General features: G+C 42.9%; 1 protein-coding gene and 1 pseudogene across 1 annotated transcript; one reads left to right on the forward strand and one right to left on the reverse strand.

The window, feature by feature from the left end:
- Nucleotides 1-202: 202 nt before the first annotated feature.
- Nucleotides 203-3,304, forward strand: POM121L2 (POM121 transmembrane nucleoporin like 2). The gene has a single exon (XM_037844851.1). It carries the CDS (start codon nucleotides 203-205, stop codon nucleotides 3,302-3,304), a length of 3,102 nt encoding a protein of 1,033 aa, XP_037700779.1.
- An 11,930-nt stretch (nucleotides 3,305-15,234) lies between these two features.
- LOC119540796 lies at nucleotides 15,235-22,694 on the reverse strand (annotated as a pseudogene).
- Nucleotides 22,695-22,956: the final 262 nt, after the last annotated feature.

Raw genomic sequence — 22,956 nt, forward strand, 5'->3', positions numbered from 1 at the left:
CAAGACTCTGCGTGTTCCCCAGTTCCCGCAGGGCACTGGCCTGGCGGGTGCCGGGCCCTGCGGCCTGGAAGGTACGGAGCGTCCCTCGCGCCGGGATCCCAACGGTCACCAGAATACTGCGCGCTGTGCCTCAAACCTTGCAAGTAGGAAACCTCAGAAGCCAAACCCTCCTCGAAGTCACCGACCTCTCCCTACGCTCCTCATGGGCAGTTACCTGGACAAGGCCGGACATCCACAGTCGTCTCCAGCCCAAGCGCACACAGATGTGCCCGAAAGGCCTGTGAACCGCCAGCGCGCTCAGCCCCTTCACCAGGTCTACCGGGTTCAGCACGTCCACCGCGCCCACCCGGCCCCGAGGCACAGGCCTGTGAGGAGGCCGGCAAACTGGGATCCTGCGATTCCCAACGCGTGGGTGGTCAACGAGGCTTGGAGGCGCTTTCCCATGAAGCCTCCCCAGAATTCCATAATGGGACCTCTTCCCTCAGACTGGTGGGAAAGTTACCTCAAGCAGAGTATTTGGTCTCTTCGGCATCCCAGGGTAATATGGAGCCCAGTGACAATCAAGATCACTCCCCCTGAACCGAGAGGGTACTCCGCCACTTCCCGGGCACAGGCAATCAACTCTGCAGGGTCCTCACCTTCTGAGGAGCCTCCAGATCCGTGTGCAAAAGAGACAGTGCTGAGGGCCCTAAGAGAATACAGGAAAAGAGTGAGGTTGGAAGAACCAATATTCCCTGAGAACTTGGACAGTAAGAGAAGGAGTCTGGAGATCAGACCATCTGCATTTAAGCCCTTGATGAAAAATGGGGTCTTCTCTTCTTTTGTGCCCAGGCCTGGGCCTCTTAAGAGAAGCCTCCACTCCTGGAGCACAGATCACAGCTTGAATAAGAGATCCAGTTGCTCCTTCATGAGCTCCTTGACCAGCTTACACACAGGTGGCCCACTCAGCTCCAAAAGAAATGCTGTTACAAGCTCCTACAGCTCTTCTAGAGATTTCTCAGAGCCATGGAAGAGAAGGGGTCTCAGTGCATCACTCCAGACACCAGAGTGGCCAGTAAAAAAGAAAGGAAAAGTTCATCAGTCTAACTTGCCAGATACCCTGGTGTCAGACAAGGAGTCCCCAGGAGCATCTGGCAGTTCTAAGCAACAAAATGAGAAGATTCCACTGCTGCTGTCTAGCCCCAGGAACCTGCTGGTGGTGACCTCACTTCCCCAGCTTGGTTGTACAGACCTTGCTGAGGATCTGGCCTTGGGAAAGAAAGCTGGGCTCCAATGCAGCAACAAAGCCAGGGAGGATAAGACAGAAGCCACCATAGACTCTGTCACTGAGACTCAGCCTGATATTCAGCCTTCCCTTTCTTTCACCCTCTCTTCCGCAGGAACAGTTCCAACCCATGGCACAAAACCTCAGTTGGAAAGCTTTAAAAAACTGCAGAAGTCTCTAAGTCCACTGGCTTTCCCACAATCTACTGGAGAAGCAACAAATGTGGTCCATTCATCTCTGAAGACACCCAGCCTGCAGGCACCACTTGCATCCCCACAGTCAGAGCCCCTTCCAGGCATCTCTTCAGATTCAAAGCCCACAACTACTTTCATCCTTTTGACCTCAGCTTCTCCCACATCACGGGTCACCGATGCTACCAGGCTACCTTTGACCTCGCAGACTGACAGGTCTGCCATGCCCCCCACTCTTCCTGCCATTACCCCTGCAGCAACCCCCATGCCAAGTACTTTGTCTGGAATGATGAGTAGCTCACCTCCTGTTACAACTTCTGCTCCCCCAATGCTGAAACCCATTTTTGGGCTGCCACCCAATACTGAGATTGGAGCCTCCTTATATTCCAGAATTTCAATCATGGCTACAGCATCTTTCAGCTCTTCCCTCACCACAACTCCAGGCACCTTAACTCCCACCTTCAAGCCTGTCTTTGGCAGCATAGAACAATTTAAAACTATGCCCATGTTATCTCCTTCCTCTTCCAAGCATACTTCTCCTCCTGCTACTCCTTTTTCTACCCATCTCTTCCATGGCCTGGTCAAGGCCACCTCTATAGTCACATCCACCATCCCAGCCAGCATATCCAAAGGCTATTCTTCCAAGCCACCTTCAGATTTTGGTGTAGTGAATGTTACTAGCACCATAGGCAACACTTACTCCATCCCTTCCACTTGCCACACTTTCCTTCTTGGGGCTGCCTGTGCTCTTAGGGCCAGCTTCTCTCCAGCCACAGGTTTCATTTTCCCACCACACCAACGACCTACCATCCCTGTTGTACACACAGTCACCATCTTTAACAAGGTTCTTCCCAGTGCTGTCCAGATATCCCCTAGCAGTAGCACTGCCAATTTCAGAGTTACGAGTGACCCTCTGTCAGCCTCAGCTCTACTAACCACAAACCAGCCTTCACTGTTATCCAGTGGCTCCACTCTAACTCCAGCATTCGCAGTTCCCTCTGGGTCAAGCTCAGATCCACCTTTCTCACTATCCTCAGGAGCCACGCCTGCATTTGGAGCCATAGATAGGCAGAAGCAAGGGGCCTCCCAGCCATTCCTTATCCCAAGCTTCAGTAACTCTTTCCTTTGCGGAAATTCAACAGTGACATCTCTAACCCCAACCCTAACTCCAACTTGGCCAGCTTTCAGCAGTACAACAGAATCATCCTCTGGGGGTTTGACAACCTCAGCATCTACCTTTCACACTCCTGCCAGCACCCAACTGGCATTTGGCAGCACTCCAGCAAATTTTCCCTTTGGTCAAACTATACCTGGCTTTGGAGTTGTCACCCAGACCCACCAGAGTGGGGCTTGTGGCTCAGTGTTTGGCATTACAGCCCCACGACCCTTTGCCTTTGGGGGATTAGTGACCCCTATGGATTGTGGGGAGTCTGGGATCAGCGCAATTGCCCCAGACATAAGATCTACCTCTGGAACAATCAGCATTGGAGGAGTGCTAAGTGGGACCACGAACACTGTCACCCCCTTTGGAAAAAGCTGGAGCCAGAATACTCAAGGCTTGCCCAGTCAGAGCATGCCTTTTACCTTGGGGGGGTCCAGCACTTCTGCAAGAAAGACTATGTTTAGAGACCCCTCCATGGTCCCCTTTGCTCAGAGCACCCCTGTCCGTGGACCAGTTAGGGGAAGCAGCAACCTTGGCTTTGGAATGCCCTCTCCACATGCTCAGGGCTCTGTTGGGAGAGGACTTTTTAGAACATCAGCCCCTTCTTTTTCCATTGGTGCAAAATCAAAAACCCCAAGGAATCGGGAGCAAGGGCATTTCCGAAGGCATCACACGCACAAGAAATAGCCTGTGTTGCCTGTCACCCACATCCTGTTTTGGACCTCAATACTGCTCTGAAGTACACTCTCTTCCAATTCTCTAAAGCAAACATTCCCCAGCTCTAAAGCTAGAGTTTTAGATGTTCACCCTGTGGGTTCTAATCTACATCATCAAAGAAGGTGGAGAACAAGCCATCTAGTGGGGGTAGCAGAATGAAGCCAGGTGGAACTAAACTTGTTAGACTTGAACAGACCTTCCCTTCCCCTCCCTGCCCACTTCTTTCTGTGTGAGGTGTGAGCTCAGTCAGGGCAACACTTCCTACTTTTTCTCTGGAAACAAACATACCAGGAAGGCAGCAAGTACATCCATGCTCTCTTGCATCTTTGGGAGGAGGAATGAATTCTCCCTAAATCTCAGCCCCCTATTTGTCTCTAAGAAGTAGCTCCCTTTCTCTGATCCCTTGGGGATGCTGATTCCTCATTTCTTGCTGCTTTGTTCCTCAGTGGCACCTAGGAGGATTTTTTTATGTAATTTGACTTTGAATCCAGCTTTCCCTTGAGGCCACCCATATATGCTGCTCTTGCTGTACTAATTCCTCCCACCAAATCTTTTTAATCTTTTCCCAAGAAAGATGATGCTCCAACCCCATCCTTCTCTCTGCCAATTTTGCCCCTGAAAGCTTGGTGAGTCATGACTCAGCCTATGACTCTAGAGGTCATTCCTCATTCTCTGAAAGGGAAGTTCTTGGTCAGTTTCCCTCCAGTTTTGGAGTAGGCAAGTTGGCCTTTCTTGCTTGTCACTTCTTCATTCACCATCTTTCCCATTTACCATTCCCTAGTCTGTATATAGAGACTTCTCTTCACTTTGTCTGATACTGATGAATATTTTGTGCTTTCAGTTGACCTTGGAGGAAGAGTGACTGGTAGGAGTGGTTCTGTGTTGATAGGGCTAGATTTAACTGCAAAGATTTCTGGAACCTGGCTAATTGGATGAGGCAAGAAGCACCACTTAATGGCTACATGTGCTGATTTCTGAATTTATGGTAGTAGCTTGCCTTTAAGGGATGACATTTCAGGAAGTAGTAGGGCCAGGGAAGGAAAAGACAGGGTGACTCAACCTTGCTTTCTTTATTCTATAAGTCATGATCTCCCTAGGACAAGTTAGACATGCTAAATTAAGGAACCAAACCTTACATTTAGCTTTTTCTTTTAATTTGGACCTCATCAAAGCACCCCTGCAATTCGCACCTCTCCCAGAGAAGGCAAGGCAGGACACAAAGCTGATTCCTTCTCTGTAACTAATAAGAGGCCTATTATTAGGCTATGACATATTCCTTAGCACTCTTGGCATCCTGCTGTAAAGAAAAAAAAGCAAGAATGACTCCCTGAGTATGTCTATCTTCTATTTTATGGATACCTTGAAGAAGGTCTAATTGGATAAATAAGGCAATATTAAATTGGTTGATAAAATAAAAATTGATGAAATAAGTCTAGAATATAGGAATTACTGTTAAACCCATATTGATACAGAGGCAGATGTTAAGAAGCTTGTCCAAAACTACCCAGTTAGTAATGCCCAGATTTGGGATTTAAACTTGAACAGCTCTAGATTTTGTTCTTACTTCTCACTTTTTAAGGCATTCCACATCTCAGTATCGCCATCTTACATATGGGGGAAATAGGGAAAGCATTAGACATCATACACTGCTCTTTGCATGATAATTTAACATATGCCTTATACTGTGCTAGGCTGTGGACATTCAGAACTGAAGGACAACTCCCATTTTGGAGGTTACAATGTAGTGGGTAGACTGGTAAGGAGGCCAGTGATTCCAACACAAGGGACAAGTACAAGGGGAAAGGGAGCAGGGCAGGGGGACATCGAGTACTAAGACTTGAGCTTTGAACTCTGCGCTACCTGTGTGTACTAGGCACAAGTGGTGAAGGGCATGGCAGGCCAAGGAAGATAGAAGCAAAACCTGTTGGGACAAATTCCAAGGAGTTAGGCATAGCTGAGAGTAAGGTTGGAGGGCTCAGCAGGAGCAGATCATGGACAAGCTTATCAACCATGCAATGCAGTATTGACAGTGTCTTAAATAAAATGAAGAGTTATGGAAAGAACTTAAGCAGGAAAGAGACAAATTTATACTTGGATTATAGAGCTTTTTGGCTGTCATATGGGGAGGGAACCAAATAGGGACACATTAGAGGCTTTGAGGTAGGTGGGAGACTCTGCAGAGGCACCAGAAAATGTTAAAGATGCAAGTTTGCAACAGACAGTTAGCTGTGGCTAAGGGGAAGCAGTAGAGAAAGTAGAGATTAAGGAGCAGGACTTGGTGAGAAATTGCACAGTTATTGGCACAGTGGATTGTCATGGTGAAGATAAGGGGAGAGTTAGGAGAGACAGACCTTTAGTCATCTGGCTTAGAGAAGTGGATAACCCAATTTTGGCAGAAAATCAATACATTTAATTTTGAACAGATTGAGTGTGAAGTGACTATGGTACAACAAGGAAATATTCAATGGGCTGTTCATTCATTTGTTCATTAAAAGAAAATTGAATACCTGCTGAATTCCAGGAAGTCTTCTAATGTTTGGGATATATCAGTGACAGACAAAATTCCTGCTCTTGTGGAGTTTGTATTCTAGTGGAGGAAATAGAAACATAGTAATTAATAATAGAGAATGTTAAATTAACTGCTATGTAAAAGAGATTATAAATGATATGACAAATATATAGAAGGCAGGATAGGTAAAGATTGGACTATGACATCTATGTAGGTCTTATGAGAAGCTGACATCTGAGCGAAGATTTCAACTCAGTGACAGACTTAATTATACCAATGTATAAGGGAAGAGGATTCCAGGCAAATCAGGAATAGCTGATCCAAAGACCCAAGAAGCAAGTGAGTCTAAGTGAGATGCAAAGCTAGAGGAGGCTTTGGGACAAAGGAGTGACAATATCTGACTCGCTTTTAGAGGATCATTCTGGCTGCCAGCTGAGATGAAACTATAGAGAAGCAATAGGGGAAATCCAGGAGGTGGGCACTACAGGAATCCAGAGGAGAGATAACAGTGGCCCTGACCAGGGTGATCGTAGTGTAAATGGTTAGAAGTGGTTGGATTATCTATATCTATATACATATACATATACATACATATACATATATATAATAATGTATATATATGTATGTGTGTGTGTGTGTATATATATAGAGAGAGAGAGAGGGAGAGAAGGAGAGAGAGAGGGAAAGGATTTGCTCTTAGATTGGTTGTGGGATATGAGATGAAGAAAGGAGTCCAGGATAAAGGTTTTTGGCTTGAGCAACTGAATGGATGTTAGGGCTAGAGAAAGATTTGCACATCGTCAATATAGATTAGAATATTGAAATCTTGGAAAGAGTTAAGATCCCTTAGAGGAAGCGTCTCGAATGTGAAAGCAAAAAAGTTGAGTCTTTTCAGATTAGCAGGAGGTTAATAGACTTCTCAACAAGTGTTATTGGTATAAATAGGTAAACTCTAGAAAAAATATTACCTCATCTCATGCAATTAAAAAATTCAAGATAGATTAAAGACTCTAATAGTAAGAAGCAAAATTATTTAAAAACTCGAGGAAAATATAAACTATGTTTATATCCTTGGGCCAAAGAAGGCCTCTTTTAAGAAGATAAATGACTCATAAATCTGACTACAGCAAAGTTAAGAATCTTTGTAATTTGCATCAGATAAGGATTATTAAACACAATGTGTAAAGAATGTCACCACATCAAGAATAAAAGTCCTAGCCTAAAGTCTTCTGCATTAGCTTTTGCAGCGTAAGCCCACCTCCCACCTCAGTCACAGAGGTGGAGGAGGTTTGGGCTCATCAGCCCACAACTCTCAAAATGTTGACAGTAAAGGTTTGGGAACACTGGTGGCTGCAGCACATTAGAAGGGCTTTGATCATTCCTATGCATACCATTATTCTAAGAAGTGTAATCAGGTCTGTCTGGAGTAATGACCACATCCATTCCCCCCACCCCACCATGGGAGCCAGCTATAGAGGTCCCACACAGAATCTGTTTGCACACTTTGCAACCAGCGGGCTTGCCATTGGATTTCAGTCACCTCCTGTTCCACCACCCTGAGGAATCAGCCCATGTGCAGGAGGATGTGTTAGCAATAGCACATACACCACTTGGGCTAGGAGGAAGTCTCTAGAGAGTCATATGTTCTTTGGTGCTTACTGCCTACCAGGGCAAAAATCATCTGCTAAAAGAGGTGAATCCAAAATCATGAGTTCCCTTCCCCAAGACAAATCACATTTTTCTCAAGGTAATAGATCAAGGGAAGAAGTCCAATGAGAAGTTTCAGATTGGTTATGAATTTCATTGTCCCATCACTGTCAAATGACCTAAGCAGGGACTGACCCAACCAGTGGAGGTTTTGTTTCCTCCTTGAATAAAGATAAACCGTGGAGGGGCACAGCCCACCCCTAAAGAGTAACTGGTCATCTCAGGGATGCTAACTGAAAGATGACTGAATTATTTGCCAGTTTCATTACATCTGGAGTTGTTGCCTCCCAACAGGTTGTCCAGGGGTGTGAGGAAGAAGAGTGCACAGCCAATTGACTGTGCCATTATCCTTGTCACAAAGCATAAGTGAAGGACTTCCTGATGTTAGTATAAAATGAGGCAGGGGAAATCCACTCCTTAAGGGGCAATCTGGACTCAGGAAAGAGGGGAAAGGGAGAAAAGGGATCAGATGGCAAATCCAACAGTCAGTCAGGTTCCCTGCCACTGCAATGGCCTGGATCAGCTGGACTAAGGTGATTTCCTTCCAGGTTGCCACCAGGCCAAGTCTGCAGAACAGGAAAAGGGAGTAGGAACCATTTCTGACAGGGTGGCCGTGCAACCACCTCCCATGGGAGACACTTTTCTTGGCTAATCTGAAGTAACTTATTGTTCTAGTTTGCTAATGCTGCCAGAATGCAAAACACCAGAAATGGATCGGCTTTTATCAAGGGGGTTTATTTGGTTACACAGTTACAGTCTTAAGGCCATAAAGTGTCCAAGGTAACGCATCAGCAATTGGGTACCTTCACTGGAGGATGGCCAATGGTGTCCGGAAAACCTCTGTTAGCTGGGAAGACACGTGACTGGCATCTGCTCCAAAGTTCTGGGTTCAAAATGGCTTCATCCCAGGACGTTCCTCTCTAGACAGCAGTTCCTCAAAAATGTCACTCTTAGTTACTCTTGGGGTATTTGTCCTTGCTTAGCTTCTCCAGAGCAAGAGTCTGCTTTCAACAGCCATCTTCAAACTGTCTCTCATCTGCAGCTCCTGTGCTTTCTTCAAAGTGTCCCTCTTGGCTGTAGCAAGCTTTCTCCTTCTCTCTGAGCTTATATACTGCTCCAGTAATCAAGGTCCATGCTGAATGGGCCAGGCCACACCTCCATGGAAATTATCTCATCAGAGTCATCACCCACAGTTGGGTGGGTCACATCTCCATGGAAACACTCAAAGGATTTCAATCTAATCAGTACTAAAATGTCTGCCCCACAAGACTGCATCAAAGAATACAGCTTTTTCTGGGGGACATAATACATTCAAACCAGCACAGATAACATAGATGGTGCATCTACAGGCTGCCAATTGTTTCCAAAGGTCCCTTCCCAACACTGGGGAAAGAAGAAAGAAAGAAAGAAAGAGAGAAAGAGAGAAAGAGAGAGAATGAAGCAGCAAATGTGGAAAAATGTTAAACTGGTAGATCTGGTATCTTGGGGTATGGAGGTATGTTGCAGTCCTCTGGATGGGGTTTTTATTTTTTTTTGTAACTGTTCTGTAAGTTTGAATGTATTTCAAAATAAAAGTTTTAAAAAAAGAACACTCAAGTGGTGTCTCCCTTTCAGGCTCAAACCTCACCTTGATGGGTGTTAGGGCAGATGTGCAGCAAAGCCTGGGTTTCTTCCCTACCCTCACCCCATCCCTGTGCTAGTAAGTGGGATAGAGTCATGTTTCCCTTCTAGGAAACTGACGAGTTCAGCTTCCAGAGGGCCCAAGTAAGACAGATAGTCCATCTGATAAGAGAGTGTAGATGCTGAAGTTCTGTTTTTAGGCATCCATTAAAGCTCTCCACAATGCCAGCTACCTGTGGATGTTGGGCAGAATGGGAGATCCATCTAATTCCATGATTCTAGGCCCATTGTGGAGTGGATTTTGCAGTTAAGTGGGATCCTTGGTGAGAGGAGATGTCATCTGGGTACCCAAAGGGGTGGCGGAGCTGCTTTTCCAAGATAACACACGTATGTACTGCATCTGCATGATGAACTGGAATGGCAAGTCCGTCCGTAGCCTAAATGGATGTCTACCATGGCCAAGGCATAGGACATACCTTGGGATGGTGAGAGAGGACCAATATAACTCATTTGTCATGAGCAGCCTGGTGCAGACCCTCTGGGAATAGCCCATAAATGAATTTTTGGGGCTCTGGCTTATAGTTGACATCTCTTATACTGGTAACGGTGATTGGGCCTCTTTTAATGAGAGAGGTACTCTGTGTTCCTGGTCCATAATTTCATAGTGTTGAACTTCTCATGTTCATTTTGGTGGTAGATCCACCCAGTGGCAGAAGCACCCATGGGAAGTTAAGCAATTTCATGGCTGTCCTCAAGAATAAGTTTATTGTCCTCATCCTTTTGGGCAGGGCTTATCCTCTGCCTCTCTCCCAGGTGGATCTCCAGACTCATCGGGGTTGAAAAGCAGTTTAGTGCATCCTTTATCAGCTAGGTCATTCCAATGCATCAACATGGATTACATAGTTGCTGCCTTTCCATGCTGTCAATTGTTTCCAAAGGTCTCTTCCCCACACCAGGGAATTTTGAGTCTCCCTCCATGGTTCCCTCCAGGAACCTGATCAGACTGCTAAGCTGTGGGTGATAGCCCATGAGGAAGCAGACAGGTGCATGGGGGTGCTTGGGTCTGAGTGTTTCAGGCTAAGATGGCCATTTGCAGTTTGGCCCATTGAGTACTTTTTCCAGTCCCAGACATGTTATATAGTTTGCCTGAGGCAAGGGAAACAGTGGTTACTGCCCAGTGGATACCACTGGGCTTCAGCTTGGCTGATCTATCAGTGAACCAGCACTGAGCATCTGGTGGGGCATCTTTAAGTTGGGGGCCCCAAGATGCCAATGCAGGGAGGGAAGGGCCTTTATCTAGTGTTGAAGCAGGATCATTGTTGATGGGGCCTCCACTGCACACTCATGCCAGTGCATCACTCCCTGAGGGCCCCAGGTAAGCATGATCCTGAATATACCACTTCCATTTGATGATGCTCTGTTGTTGGGTGCTGCCTGCATGAGTGTTCTGATTACCCAGGACTCAGGACATGATGGGATTTTGGGCCTTAGGAGGACCACGGAGTTCTTGGTTCCTTTCCATTTCCACCAAGGCCCAATAGGATAATAGCATGCCAGGAGTTGCCTCTCAAAAGGGGAGCAGTGCTGTGCTGTGTCTAGCAACTTCTTGGTCCAAAACTCCAGGGTCTGAAACTTCCCATTACTCCCTTCTTCTGCCAGAAGGAGCAGTCAGCATGGGTCCACTGGCAGAAATCTGTAGTGTGAATGGAGGTCCAGGCTCTAAAGATCCTAGAGGCAGGGCAGCAGAAATGATTGTTTTGCCTCTTGCAAGTTCTCTTCCTCCTCTGTTCCCCAGTGGAAAGTACTTGTTTTCTGTGTTACCCAATAGAGAGGTGCCAGGAGGATACCAAGAGAAGGAATGTGCTAGTGCCAATACTGGATTAGCAAATGGTCCTTATGCTGTCTATGAAGTTGACTTGCTGAACTGGGCCTTGTATCTTGCCAGGATTCATGGTCAGTTGGACCGTCGAAGTCCAGTTAAGAATGCATGGACTGTTTGCTTCTCACTCTGACCCACCAATATGATGTCATCCATATAATGGTACACTTGGAGTCCTTCAGGCAGGGGTAACTTATTGAAATACTAAAGTTTTTTACAATCATATTACCTTCCATATTTACTTTTTAAATATTTTTTCACTGCAGTTAAATAGCCAAATATTGTTTCTCATTGACCCAAGATCCTATCTAACCAACTGTTCAAACCTCCTGACAAATTTTGACAGTTTGCCTTCCCCAAATGCAATTCTAAATGGTGTCCTCTTGATTTCAAACTGTCTTTGCATTTTTCTATAGAACCCCTGGAAAATCCTGAAGGATTTATTCTTTCACCTTATCAAAAGAGAGGTGCTAGAAATAGTTTTATTTTATATGAATTTCCTGGAAAGTGGTGTCAAATTTAAAAAGATGCTTAACCTTTCCTAGGTAAAATTAGTATGAGTAAAATGTCATTAATGTAAAACATTTTTAAAATTGTATAAAGTTCTTAGGCATTTGTCAATGTCCTCACTGTCCGTGATGTGTCCTTTCCTAATATTAGAAAACAACAGATAATATTATTGGTTATAATTTCAGTGATTCCTTTAAAATATTATATGCCACAGAAACAACCAAATTTCCTTGTTCAGTTACATTACTTTTGTTATGATCTTTCACTTTGTAAAATAGTAATAAGTTGAACATGGTCATTTTAAGTCTTTTGTCACCTATGAAGGATGATGCTTCCCTGAAAGTGCTTGCAAGTAAGCTGCAGGCCAGAGTCCTTCATCTTCAACAAATACAGACTGTCTCAAAGAAACATGGAAAGGGCCATGCCAGGACTATGGGCAACATGCTTCTAATAACATTGCTTAAATAACTTTGATATCATATCACTTAAGTGAGTCAAAATTTCCAGAACTCTAGTGAAAAAGCTGATGGATTCATGAGATTGCTAACATAAGACTTAGCAGAACAAGAATTCAATTATATAGGACTGAATGACCTGATGAAGGATAACTATAGGTTTAGTTTGAAATATTGCTAATGCTTTCATGGTTCTGTTCCTGGACATAAGGAACCCCTTTCTCTATTTCTTTAAGCTACCTATAATTCATAAAAATTTAGTAGGTTATGTTTTTATGTAAAAAAAAAATGAAACATCTCTCTTTTTCTCTCAGCCTGATTGCACCAGAATTGGGAAACTCTTGAGCATTCTTAATTCCAAGGCAATATAATTATTTGTACAGGTTCAATAAGAATCTGACCTCCTTATTAGCAGGACATGACAGAAAACATTGGCTATATAACCAAGGCTTTGACTACAATGTCATATTTCAAAAGGGTACTCAGTCAGGTATGACCAGACCCATTTAAGGAACTAAGGTTGGAATTTATGGAGACAATGCTTACAAAGCCCTCTTGGAAAAACCAGCCTTGCTTACAAGGCTCCCAGACTTACAGGTGAATAAAGAAGGTCACTTCCTGGCAAGACCAGCAATTATATTTTGGGGAATTCCAGAAAAGAAGAACTTACCCTCATTTATAATTACTGTGTGGGAAATCTATTGGTGAGCTCTTAGCTTGGCTGCCTAGCCACAAGAGGCTTTTAAAGTCCAATCTAACATTTTTTATTAGAACTTCCAGCAAAGCAAACATTAAAAGACCTATTGTTCTGGTTTGCTAAAGCTGCCATTATGCTAAATACCAGAAATGGGTTGGCTTTTATAAAGGGGGTTTATTAGGTTATAAATTTACAGTTCTAAGGCCATAAAAGTGTCCAAACTAAGGCATCAACAAGAGGATACCTTCTCTGAAGAAAGGCCAATGGTGTCTGAAACACCTTTGTCAGCTGGGAAGGTAATTTGAAGAATCTCCCACTGACCAAATCTAGGTTAATTTGAGAAATAAAATAGTTAAGGCCAATAATGGATTGATTGTAAAACACTGAAAAAATAGGATTTCAAAAATCCATACTGATATAAATAAATAAATTAATTAAATAAACAAATAAACAAGTAAATAAATAAATGTTAATGGAAGATTCTTGCATACAATAGAATGCTGATGTGCGGACTGGTAAATGGTGAGGGAATGCTAGAGTAGAAAAAGTATCATTTTGCAACCATCATAATAAAGATTGGTTTAGGCAAAAATTGTCAATAGTAATCTCAGGGAAATTTTGATGGAGAGCACGATACTTGTACAGTTTTCATGTGTCTCTCCACAGATTGCTTATTAATTGCAAGAGGAAAAAGTCTTATTAATTAACCCTACTAATGAGGGGCAATGGGCATTGTGTGCCTCCAGATTTGATACTCTAAGAAGGATATTCTGGCTAGGGTTGCATAGCCTGAACCTAACTATGAGGAAAAACATCACACAAAGCCCAAATGAGGGGGTGTGCTGGTTTAAATCTATTATGTACCCCACAAAAGCTGTGTTCTTTTAATCCAATCTTGTAGGGACAGACCTATTGTGGGTGGGAACTTTTGATTAGGTTGTTTCATGGAGATTTGACCCCCCCCCCAATTGAGGGTAGAACCTTTTGATTAGATTATTTTCATGGAGATGTGGCCCTTCCCATTCAAGGTGGCCTTAATTAGTTTACTGGAGTCTTTAAGAAAGATAATGGAAAGAGAAAGAGCACAAAGCCAACACAGACCCAGACACTTGGAGATGCAGACAGAAAGATGTTTGGGGAAAAGCTAGGAGATGACATCCAGAGTTTGCCCCAGAGAAGCTAAGAGAGGACCCTTAGAGACACTTAGAGACAGAAATGCCCTGGAAGAAACAAGCAGAAGGACTCAGAGAAGCTAGGACAGAAGCCCAGAGACATTACTGAGAAAGCACGTTGAAACCCGAGACCAGGAGAGAAGGACCAGCAGAGGTCACCATGCACCTTCCCATGTGACAGAGGAACCCCAGATGCCATTGGTCTTTCTTCAGTGAAGGTATCCTCTTGATGCTTTGGTTTGGACACTTTTATGGCCTTAGAACTGTAAATTTGTAACCTAATAAACCCCCTTTATAAAAGCCAATCTATTTCTGATATTTTGCATTCAGCAGCTTTAGAAAATCAGAACAAGGGGCATACTATTTTTTTAAAGTGAGGAGTTACTATATTCTTTAAAATATCAGTGACATAAAATACAAAGAAAAGCTGTGTAAATGTTCCAGATTAAAAGAGACTGAAGGGATAAGGACAACTAAATGCAATACTTAATTTTAGACTGCATCCTGTACTGGAGGGAAAAAGTGCTATCAGGGACATTATTGGGTCAATTGAAAAAAAACTGAAATAAAGATGAGAGATTTTTTAAACCATTGTTAACAATGTTAAATATACTGAATTGATAATTATATTGTGGTTACATAAGAGAATAGCCTTATGTTTAGGAAACACCCACTTAAATAGCTAAAGGTAAGGGACCATGATTCATATATCTTCCTCCTAAATGGTTCAGAATAAAGGAAAAATGAAACAAAGCAAGAGCCAGAGAGGGTGAGTAGGTGAGCAAGAAAGAGGGTGAGAGCACAAAAAGGATAAAATTTGAATAGCTGAATCTCAGTAAAAGGTTTATGGGTAGTCTTTATACTATCCTTATTCTACTAATTTTCTGTAAGTTTGATATTATTTCCAATATAAAAATTTTAAAATATTTTAATGGAAATTTGAAAAAGTAAAAAGGACAATATGATGAATACTCAAGTTTCCATCAGCCAGTCTAAATTAGCAAGAGTTTGCCAATGTTGTTTTCTCTATTGCTTCCAAATTACAACTAGTTTTTTTACTCATGCTATTGTTTTATTTTAAAAAGTAAAACCATATATCCTTTTAAAGTAAATGAGAATTCAAGTCTTAACATTAAGCAATGTTAAGTAATAAGTTATAACATTACAAGCTCTTTATAGCAGTAATTAAATAGTGGTAACATTTTACCATTGTAAAAATGTCACAGAATTTAAATCATAACTTGTATTCTCAATGACTCAAGTGTTTAATCCCACATGAGGGTTAGTCAGTTTTAAAATAAAATTCCTCTGCTATGCCATCTTCAGGTCCTTCATTACAGCCATGCATCTGTCAGGTCACATGGCGGGGATAGCTGGCTGAGGTGGCAACTCCACAGCAGTTGTTCTGGTCTCTGGCCATCTTTATTTTGCCCTCCATGCCCCAATCTTCACCCCAGCTGTTCCTCACAAGCCAGTATTTATTGTTATCTGAATCTGTTTCTTCAAAGCCACAGTTGACCACCAGGACACCAAGATCAAGGTCTTTACTGCTGCCATCTGGCTAATAAATGCCTGATGAGTAGAACTTGAAGGAGTCATAGCTTGCATCAATAGCAACTGAAATGGGACCTATAGTTGCCACTGCCTTCATAAGTGCCTTTTCCCATGGAGGGATGTCCACAAAGCCAGTGTCATTGACAGCAGAATACTTGGGCTTGTAGCAACAGGTCATGTACTTTCCAATATATGGGTAGGATTTCTGTGAATCAAGGCCTTTGTTGTCCTGGACATACTGGAAAGCATTGTCCATTAGGCCGCCATTGCAGCTGTTATTGCCTTCAGCCTGAGAGCAGTCTGCCAGGTTCTGCTCACCAAGTGAAACAAGTTTGCCAGTTTTCTGGAATATCTGTCCTTCCAGGGAACCAATTGCACTGAAAGCCCAACAAGAACCACACTGATGCTGATTCTTCATGGGAGACATGTAATCTTTCTTATGCCAATCCACAGATTTGTGAACCTCAGAGGGAAGTTTATAGAACATTTTCCCCTCCTTGTGTTCCTGGTTTTGAAAGCCATTCATCACCTGCTTGAATTCTTCATTGGTCATGTCACCAAAGGCATTCATTCCGGTCTTTAAGCTATATTGCCCAGGCTGTATTCCAGATTGTGCAGTTCAATCATTTTCAAATTCTTCTCCCACACTGCTCTCCTCCAACCTTCTTCATTCACACCATATAGTCTCTGGTGCTTTGACTTCCACTGGTGCCATTTTGTTTCTAAACTTGAATCAAATTTTGAAGTAGCTGAGGCTATTCTGACTGCAAAATGCAATCAGAAAGAGTAAAAGTTTCATGTTTCAAATCCTGCAGTGGATGTGGCTGGTGCAAGTACACTTCACACATGCAGGGATGAGGCATCTCTAGGGTCCATAGTCTTACAACTTGTTTTTTGAAGCCAATGCAAGATATTATAGTTTTGTTAAAATGGAGTGGTTAATAGCTTCACTAATCAACTTGTTATGCTTCAACTTCCTTTTAATCCAGGGAATTACAAAGAAGAAGCAGAGAACAAGTGAGTCAGGCTGACATACCAATAATCCTTCATGGTGCTTACTGGGACCTCGGCCCCTGTGGAGAAGAAACAAGTCATGCTGACACTAACAAATTTGCTTATCTTCGTTAGATAGTCCTGCTCCATAATGAAACACGGCCCAAGCACATCCTACCCCAAGCAACTCATGAAGCTTACTTTCCTTTACTCCCGCTCTCCATTCCTATACCCTTCCTTTGTTCCTAGCAACCATATATACTGCCTGGCCAAAACTTGCCTTTTGAGCAGTAACTCTATATTGCTGTTCCATGTTAATGCTACTTCAGTTCAATAAATTTCTTCCATACTTTGGTTTTCAGAGTCTGTTTTAAGCAATAGTGTAAATTTTTTAGTATGTATCTAACAGATAAGAGCTAAAAAAGCAAAATAAATAAAACCACCATGTTACCCCTTCCAATATTTTTTTAAACCCTTCTATTGTCAACTCTTTGTGCTAGTGTCATGCCTTAGAAGTATATCATGCAAGCACCTATCTATATTTGTGGTGCTGATCTGTGGGAAACATGCCTTTAAACAACCCCTTTCAATCCTACTCACCTTCAGTACAACTCTGATACCTATAATCACATTAACAATCATCACTCCTATCAATTACCATACCTCTGAATTCATCATCATTAACATATCTGAACATATTAGATTATCATTCCCCCTCACTAGCTACTATCTATCACTAGGTCCCCAATATTCCATATTATAGGACATTGATTTTGTATTTTTCTGATAGTTCATGGAAGTGGTAACATACAATATCCCTCCTTTTGTGTCTGACTTATTTCACCCAGAATTATATCTTCAAGGTTTATCCATGTTGTTGCCATATGTTTCAGGACCTTGTTGTTTCTTACTGCTGCATAATATTCCATCATATGTATATACCACATTTTGTTTATCCAGTCATCTGTTGAAGGACACTTGGATTGTTTCCATCTCTTGGCGATTGTGAACAATGCTGCTATGAATATCTGTGTACAAATGACTGTGTCACTGCTTTAAAATCTTCTGGGTATATATCAAGAAGTGGAATTGCTGGATCATAGGGTAATTCAATATCTAATCTTCTGATATTTTAAATACAATTCCAATATTTTAAACATAATTTTTAATTTCAAATAATAACTCAGTTCTAGGACTTTATGAACTTGAAACGCCAAGTGTATTCAACCATACCAGACTCCCTGGAACCTGTTTAATATTCTAAATCCCATCTATTCAACCTCCAAATCCAAGTTACAATCACTGGATATATCCAATGTGACTTTGGCCACAGAAAACCCGAGACTTGGGAAATAGGTTGAATGAAGACAGGAGATTCCAAAGCACTTTATGTGGCAGTAAACAAAAGGCAAAAATAGCTCTTCCCTGAGGAAATGATATGCAAATGTCTGTCAAGGAGGGAAGTAGACAGGTTCTGAGCAAAGGCTTTGCCTCTTTTGACTGTAACTTGAGCCATGATATAATTGGGACTAAGGATTGAGCCACGGGGACACCTTGGTTAAGAATCATCCAGGTGGAGGTAACAGCCACAGCCTATGTGCTGAATTGTGGCAGATGTAGGAAAAAGCAGAAAAATTGTGCTCCCAGGGTAGAGCGCCATTCCATTCAGCCAGGCATGTAGAAACACTGAGACACCTGGGAGAGAAATGGACAGAGGGGAGAGGTGAAGGAAAGCAAAGTAGAAATGTTGTAGGAAACCAAAGCCTCCACATGAAGAGGTATATATTGATAAAGATAGGATTCAAACCCATACATGCATAACCCAATGGATTAGCACCCCATTGCCTTAACCACTCAGCCACCTCATCATATGAAGTAATAATATTTTTGGATGCTTCTTTAATAGTACAGTCACTTAAGTACAATGGGGACTTGAGTCATCTTACATTTTGATCCTGGGTCACATGTGTGGTACTCGTCCTCAGAGTACAGAACTCTTAGAGAATTCTTAAGCAAGACAAGTCCTTTCCACCTTCCTCTGGGAAGCTCTTCACACTTTGATGATCCTACCCAAAACTGCCCCCTGTCTCCAGCCTTAATTATCATTTTTCCTTAGGACCCACACATGCCTTCTAGGCACCAGAAACTGTGCAACTCTTTTTCTTCTCCCCAGCCACCGTGAACCCAAAGACACAATAGGTTGAAAGTGAAAGGATGGAAAAAGACATTCCATGAAAATAGTAAACAAAAGAGATCTGGGGAGGCTATACTAATACTGAACAAAATAGACTTTATATCAAAAGCTGTATAAAAGACAAAGAAGGACACTATATTTTAATAAAAGGGTAAATTAGCTAAGAAGAAATGACAATCATAAATATTTATGCACCTAACCATAGTGTCCCAAAATACATGAGGCAAACACTGGAAAACGTATGGGAGAAATAGGCATCTCTCCAATAATAGTTGAAGTCTTCAATATACTACTCATCAATAGATAGAACATCTGGACAGAAGATCATTAAGGAAACAGAGAATTTGAATAATATAATTAATGAATTCTACCAAACAGATATTTACAGAACATTGCACCCCAAAACAGCAGGATATACATTCTCCTCAAGTGCAGATGTGGTACACATGGTGGGTCATAAAACAGATCTCAAAAAATTTTAGAAGGTTGAAATTATACAAAACAACTGCTCTGACCACAATGGAATGAAGCTAGAAATCAATAGCAGGCAGAGAACTGGAAAATCCACAAATATATGGAAGTTATATAACACATTCTTAAACAATCAGTGGATCAATGAAGAAATCACAAAGGAAATCAGGAAATATCTTGAGGTCACTCTCGTCAAGAAACTCAGCCCTTACAGTATAAACAGCCCTCTGCTCACCTGCAAAAGAGTCATGGCAAGTCCCTTTTTCCCTCACATAGGGGACTGGTCAAGATACCCAAATAAGAGCTATATAAGGGGACACTTGGGATTAGAGGTTGCATATTGAGTTAACTATTTTTTTGGTCCCCCACTAATGAACTTTGGCACTGGTGGATACTGGAGCTGAATGCACCCTAATATACAGAAAATGGCCACAGCCCGGAGAGCCTACATTGGCTGTCACTGGGTATGGGAGGCCAAAGTATTAAAGCAACATAACAACAATTACTAATGCAGATTGGCCAGCTACCCCTCAAAAGTACAGTGTGCGTATCTCCTATTCCAGAATATATACTGGGAATTGATATTTTACAAAATATCACTTTGCAAACAACTGTAGGTGAATTTCATTACCGGTGCCAACTGGTCAAAACTGACCAAAGAGGACTTGCTTAGTGGTCACTGGTAAAGGTAACCCTCCTCTCCCCCACACATGGTAGCAGTGAGTCAATATAGGTTGCCAGGGGCCATCAAGAAGTGACTGCTACCATCAAGGAATTAGAGACAGTGGCGTTATAATCCCCACTCACAGCGCATTTAATAGTCCAGTCTGGCTAGTAAGAAAAACCAGTGGAACCTGGGAAATGACTATTGATTATAGGGAGTTTAACAAAGTAACTCTTCTTTTGCTTGTAGCTGTACCAAACATAGCTACTTTGTTACAGGACATAAGTATGCAGCTAGGCCACTTTCATTTTGTGTTACACCTTGCTAACACTTTCTAAAGTATTGCTTTAGACCCGTCCAGCCAGCCTGCATTTGCCTTCACATGGGAAGGACAGCAATGGGCATTTATCATGCTACCTTCATAGTCCCATTATTTGCCATGGTCTAGTAGCCCAAGATTTTAAAATGTGGAAACCTCCAGCAGAAGTCACTCTTTTTCATTATATTGATGATGTTATGTTAACCAGTAGTTCTCTTGCAGAACTGGGGACTGCTGCCAAAGCCATAGTGGCTCACCTTGAAAACTGAGGTTGGGCAGTGAATCAACATAAATTACAAGGGCTGGGATTTTCTGTCAAATTCTTGGGTGTTGTTTGGTTGGGTAAGACTGATACTATTCCCTCTGCTGTTGTTGATAAAGTGCAAAATTATCCCACCCCACATACTCCTAAATAGCTAATGGCTTTCCTTGTTTTGTTGGGTTATTGGAGACCATTTATACCCCATTTAGGACAAACCCTAAAACCTTTGTATGTCCTAGCCAGGAAGTAGAAAACATGGGAATGGACATTCCACAGCAGGCTGCCTTTAGAAGACTAAGCAAGCCATTGCACAAGCTTTAAGGGGGGTGAAACCCGACCTGCCTTTTGAATTGGATGTGGCCAGAACCAATATTGGCTTTGGGTTGGACTTGTGGCAAAGGCAACAGGAAAAATGAGTTCCCCTTGGCTTTTGGTCTCAGCTTTGGAAAGAGGCCGAGCTAAAACATAACCCCTTAGCAAAATAACTATTCACTGCTTCTAATGCCCTGCTGCAAGTTGAAGGACTAACCCAAAAATGCTCTGTGTCATTGCACACTGCCATCCTCATACAGGGGTGGATAAAAGACACAGCAAATGAACTACTTTCAGCAAGTGCTCAGCTGAGCACTCTGACAAAATGGAAAACCTATCTGCTGCAATGCAGTGTCTCTAACAACCCCTTAAGTGCAGAAATGTGTGATATTCCAGTACTAGTTTCCTATGTGGAAGACCAATGCTTGCCCCTCCCTGCTGATCCTCCCAAGGTGGCTATTTCTGTGCCCACTGTTGATAGATATGGCAGTATATGGGAGTCTGCCTGGTTTACTGATGGATCAGCACATAGGCAATCTGCTACCTGGATGGCAGTAGCCATGCAACCTAGTACAGACACTATATGGTGGGAAACTGGGACAATGCAAAACAACCAATGGGCTGAATTAAGAGCTGTAAAGATGGTCATTGTTCATGAACCAGGAAATGCATTAACTGTTTCTACTGACAATTGGGTAGCGTACTAGGGCTTAACAGTGTGGGTGGCCACTTGGAAGCAAGAGCAATGGACCCTTGAGGGATGCCCCTTATGGGGGAAAGAAATGTGGGAAGACATCTGGGCTGCCTGCCACAAGTGCAAAGTACCTGTGTTTCATGTTTCTGCCCATAAGACCAACTCTTTACTGGACAGTAGTGAAGCAGATGCTTTAGCAAAAGTTTGTAGCCTGGAGCCAACACCACATGAGGCTGCTGAATGGCAACCTAGGAAAACAAGACACCTAGGATACAAGACTCTGTGGAGTCTGGCACAGCAGTTCCAGTTGCCCATCCATGGCAACAGCTGAAAGAACTTGTAGACACCTGCTCCTCCTGCTCACTGAAGCGACCAAGAATGCTTCCTCACCATCTTGGACACATTGGCCATGAGCAGATCCTGGTCACCAGATGGCAAGCAGACTATATTGGGCCTCTTCCCTTATCTGAGGGTACAAAATATGCCTTTGTGTGTTGTCAGGAGGTGATGCAGAACTTAAGAAACAGAATAACAGTTGCAGCAAAAGTGGGAGCAGGGGACTCAGAGCCTAGTTGGCAAAGAGTGCCTCTGCTTGTTCCACATCATATTTACTAGCTTCATTTTATCACGGGAAATAGAGGAGTTACTAACAGGCCAGAGAAGGCAAGATAGGGAAGTTAGCAAGATAGGGAGTCAGGGACAGGCCATTCGAGACTTGCACGCTTCTTGCATAAACAATGCGGGTGCTGACCGGGACAGTGTTCCGTCCGGGCAGGACTTGGTGTTCCAATGTCTGCACCCTTGAGCACATCAAGGATGCATTCCAAGCCCAGGCCATTTTCCCACATTTATGGCTGTAGACACAGCCACTGGACTGTTGCTGGCCTTCCCAATAGGGAAAGCTAACCAAAGAGCTACAATATGTAGTCCAGGAAAGCTAAATGCCCTTTTCACGGTCCCCACATGTGTGTACAGTGATAGAGGGACCCCCTTTACCAGACAACTAACCCAAGCATGGGCTACCAAACATGATATTTTATGGACATTTCATTTGCCTTACAACCCCACAGCAGCAGGGTTAATTGAAAAAAATGAATGACCAATGACTCTATTCTTTGGTTTCATGAGGAAAGCCGACCTCCTTTTGTGAGTTTAAGGAGCTGAGCTTGGACTTGGTCCAGATTCCAGGTTGTACCAGAACATTTACTTACCCTTCAGTAGAAGATCTCACCTGAGACGTCTCTGAAACCTTTACAGCATTCTGTCTGTGGCCTGCTACACGGGACACTCCTACTGTGCCTGGAGTTGGTGTCACCCAACTTAGCACTGGTACACTGTACCTTGCCATGATGTGCTGATTGTTTTCCTGTGGGAACTATGAGTCTTCTCTCAACTAGATGGTAAGTGCTTTGAGGTTTCATCTAACATTCACAAAAATGAAGTGCATGGAAGAGTTACATGAGGATAATTATGGATGCCAAGGTCGAAAAACTTTGATGTGCCAGTGGCCTTGTTCTCCAGTGTGTTCCATTCTTTTGCACTCACAGGAAAAAAAATGGTATTAAAAGGAAGTATGTTGTGAAATTAGAAGCCCCTTTGAAAATTTGTAG

This window comes from Choloepus didactylus, chromosome 7 (genome assembly GCF_015220235.1).
Source record: "Choloepus didactylus isolate mChoDid1 chromosome 7, mChoDid1.pri, whole genome shotgun sequence".
Lineage (NCBI taxonomy): Eukaryota > Metazoa > Chordata > Mammalia > Pilosa > Megalonychidae > Choloepus > Choloepus didactylus.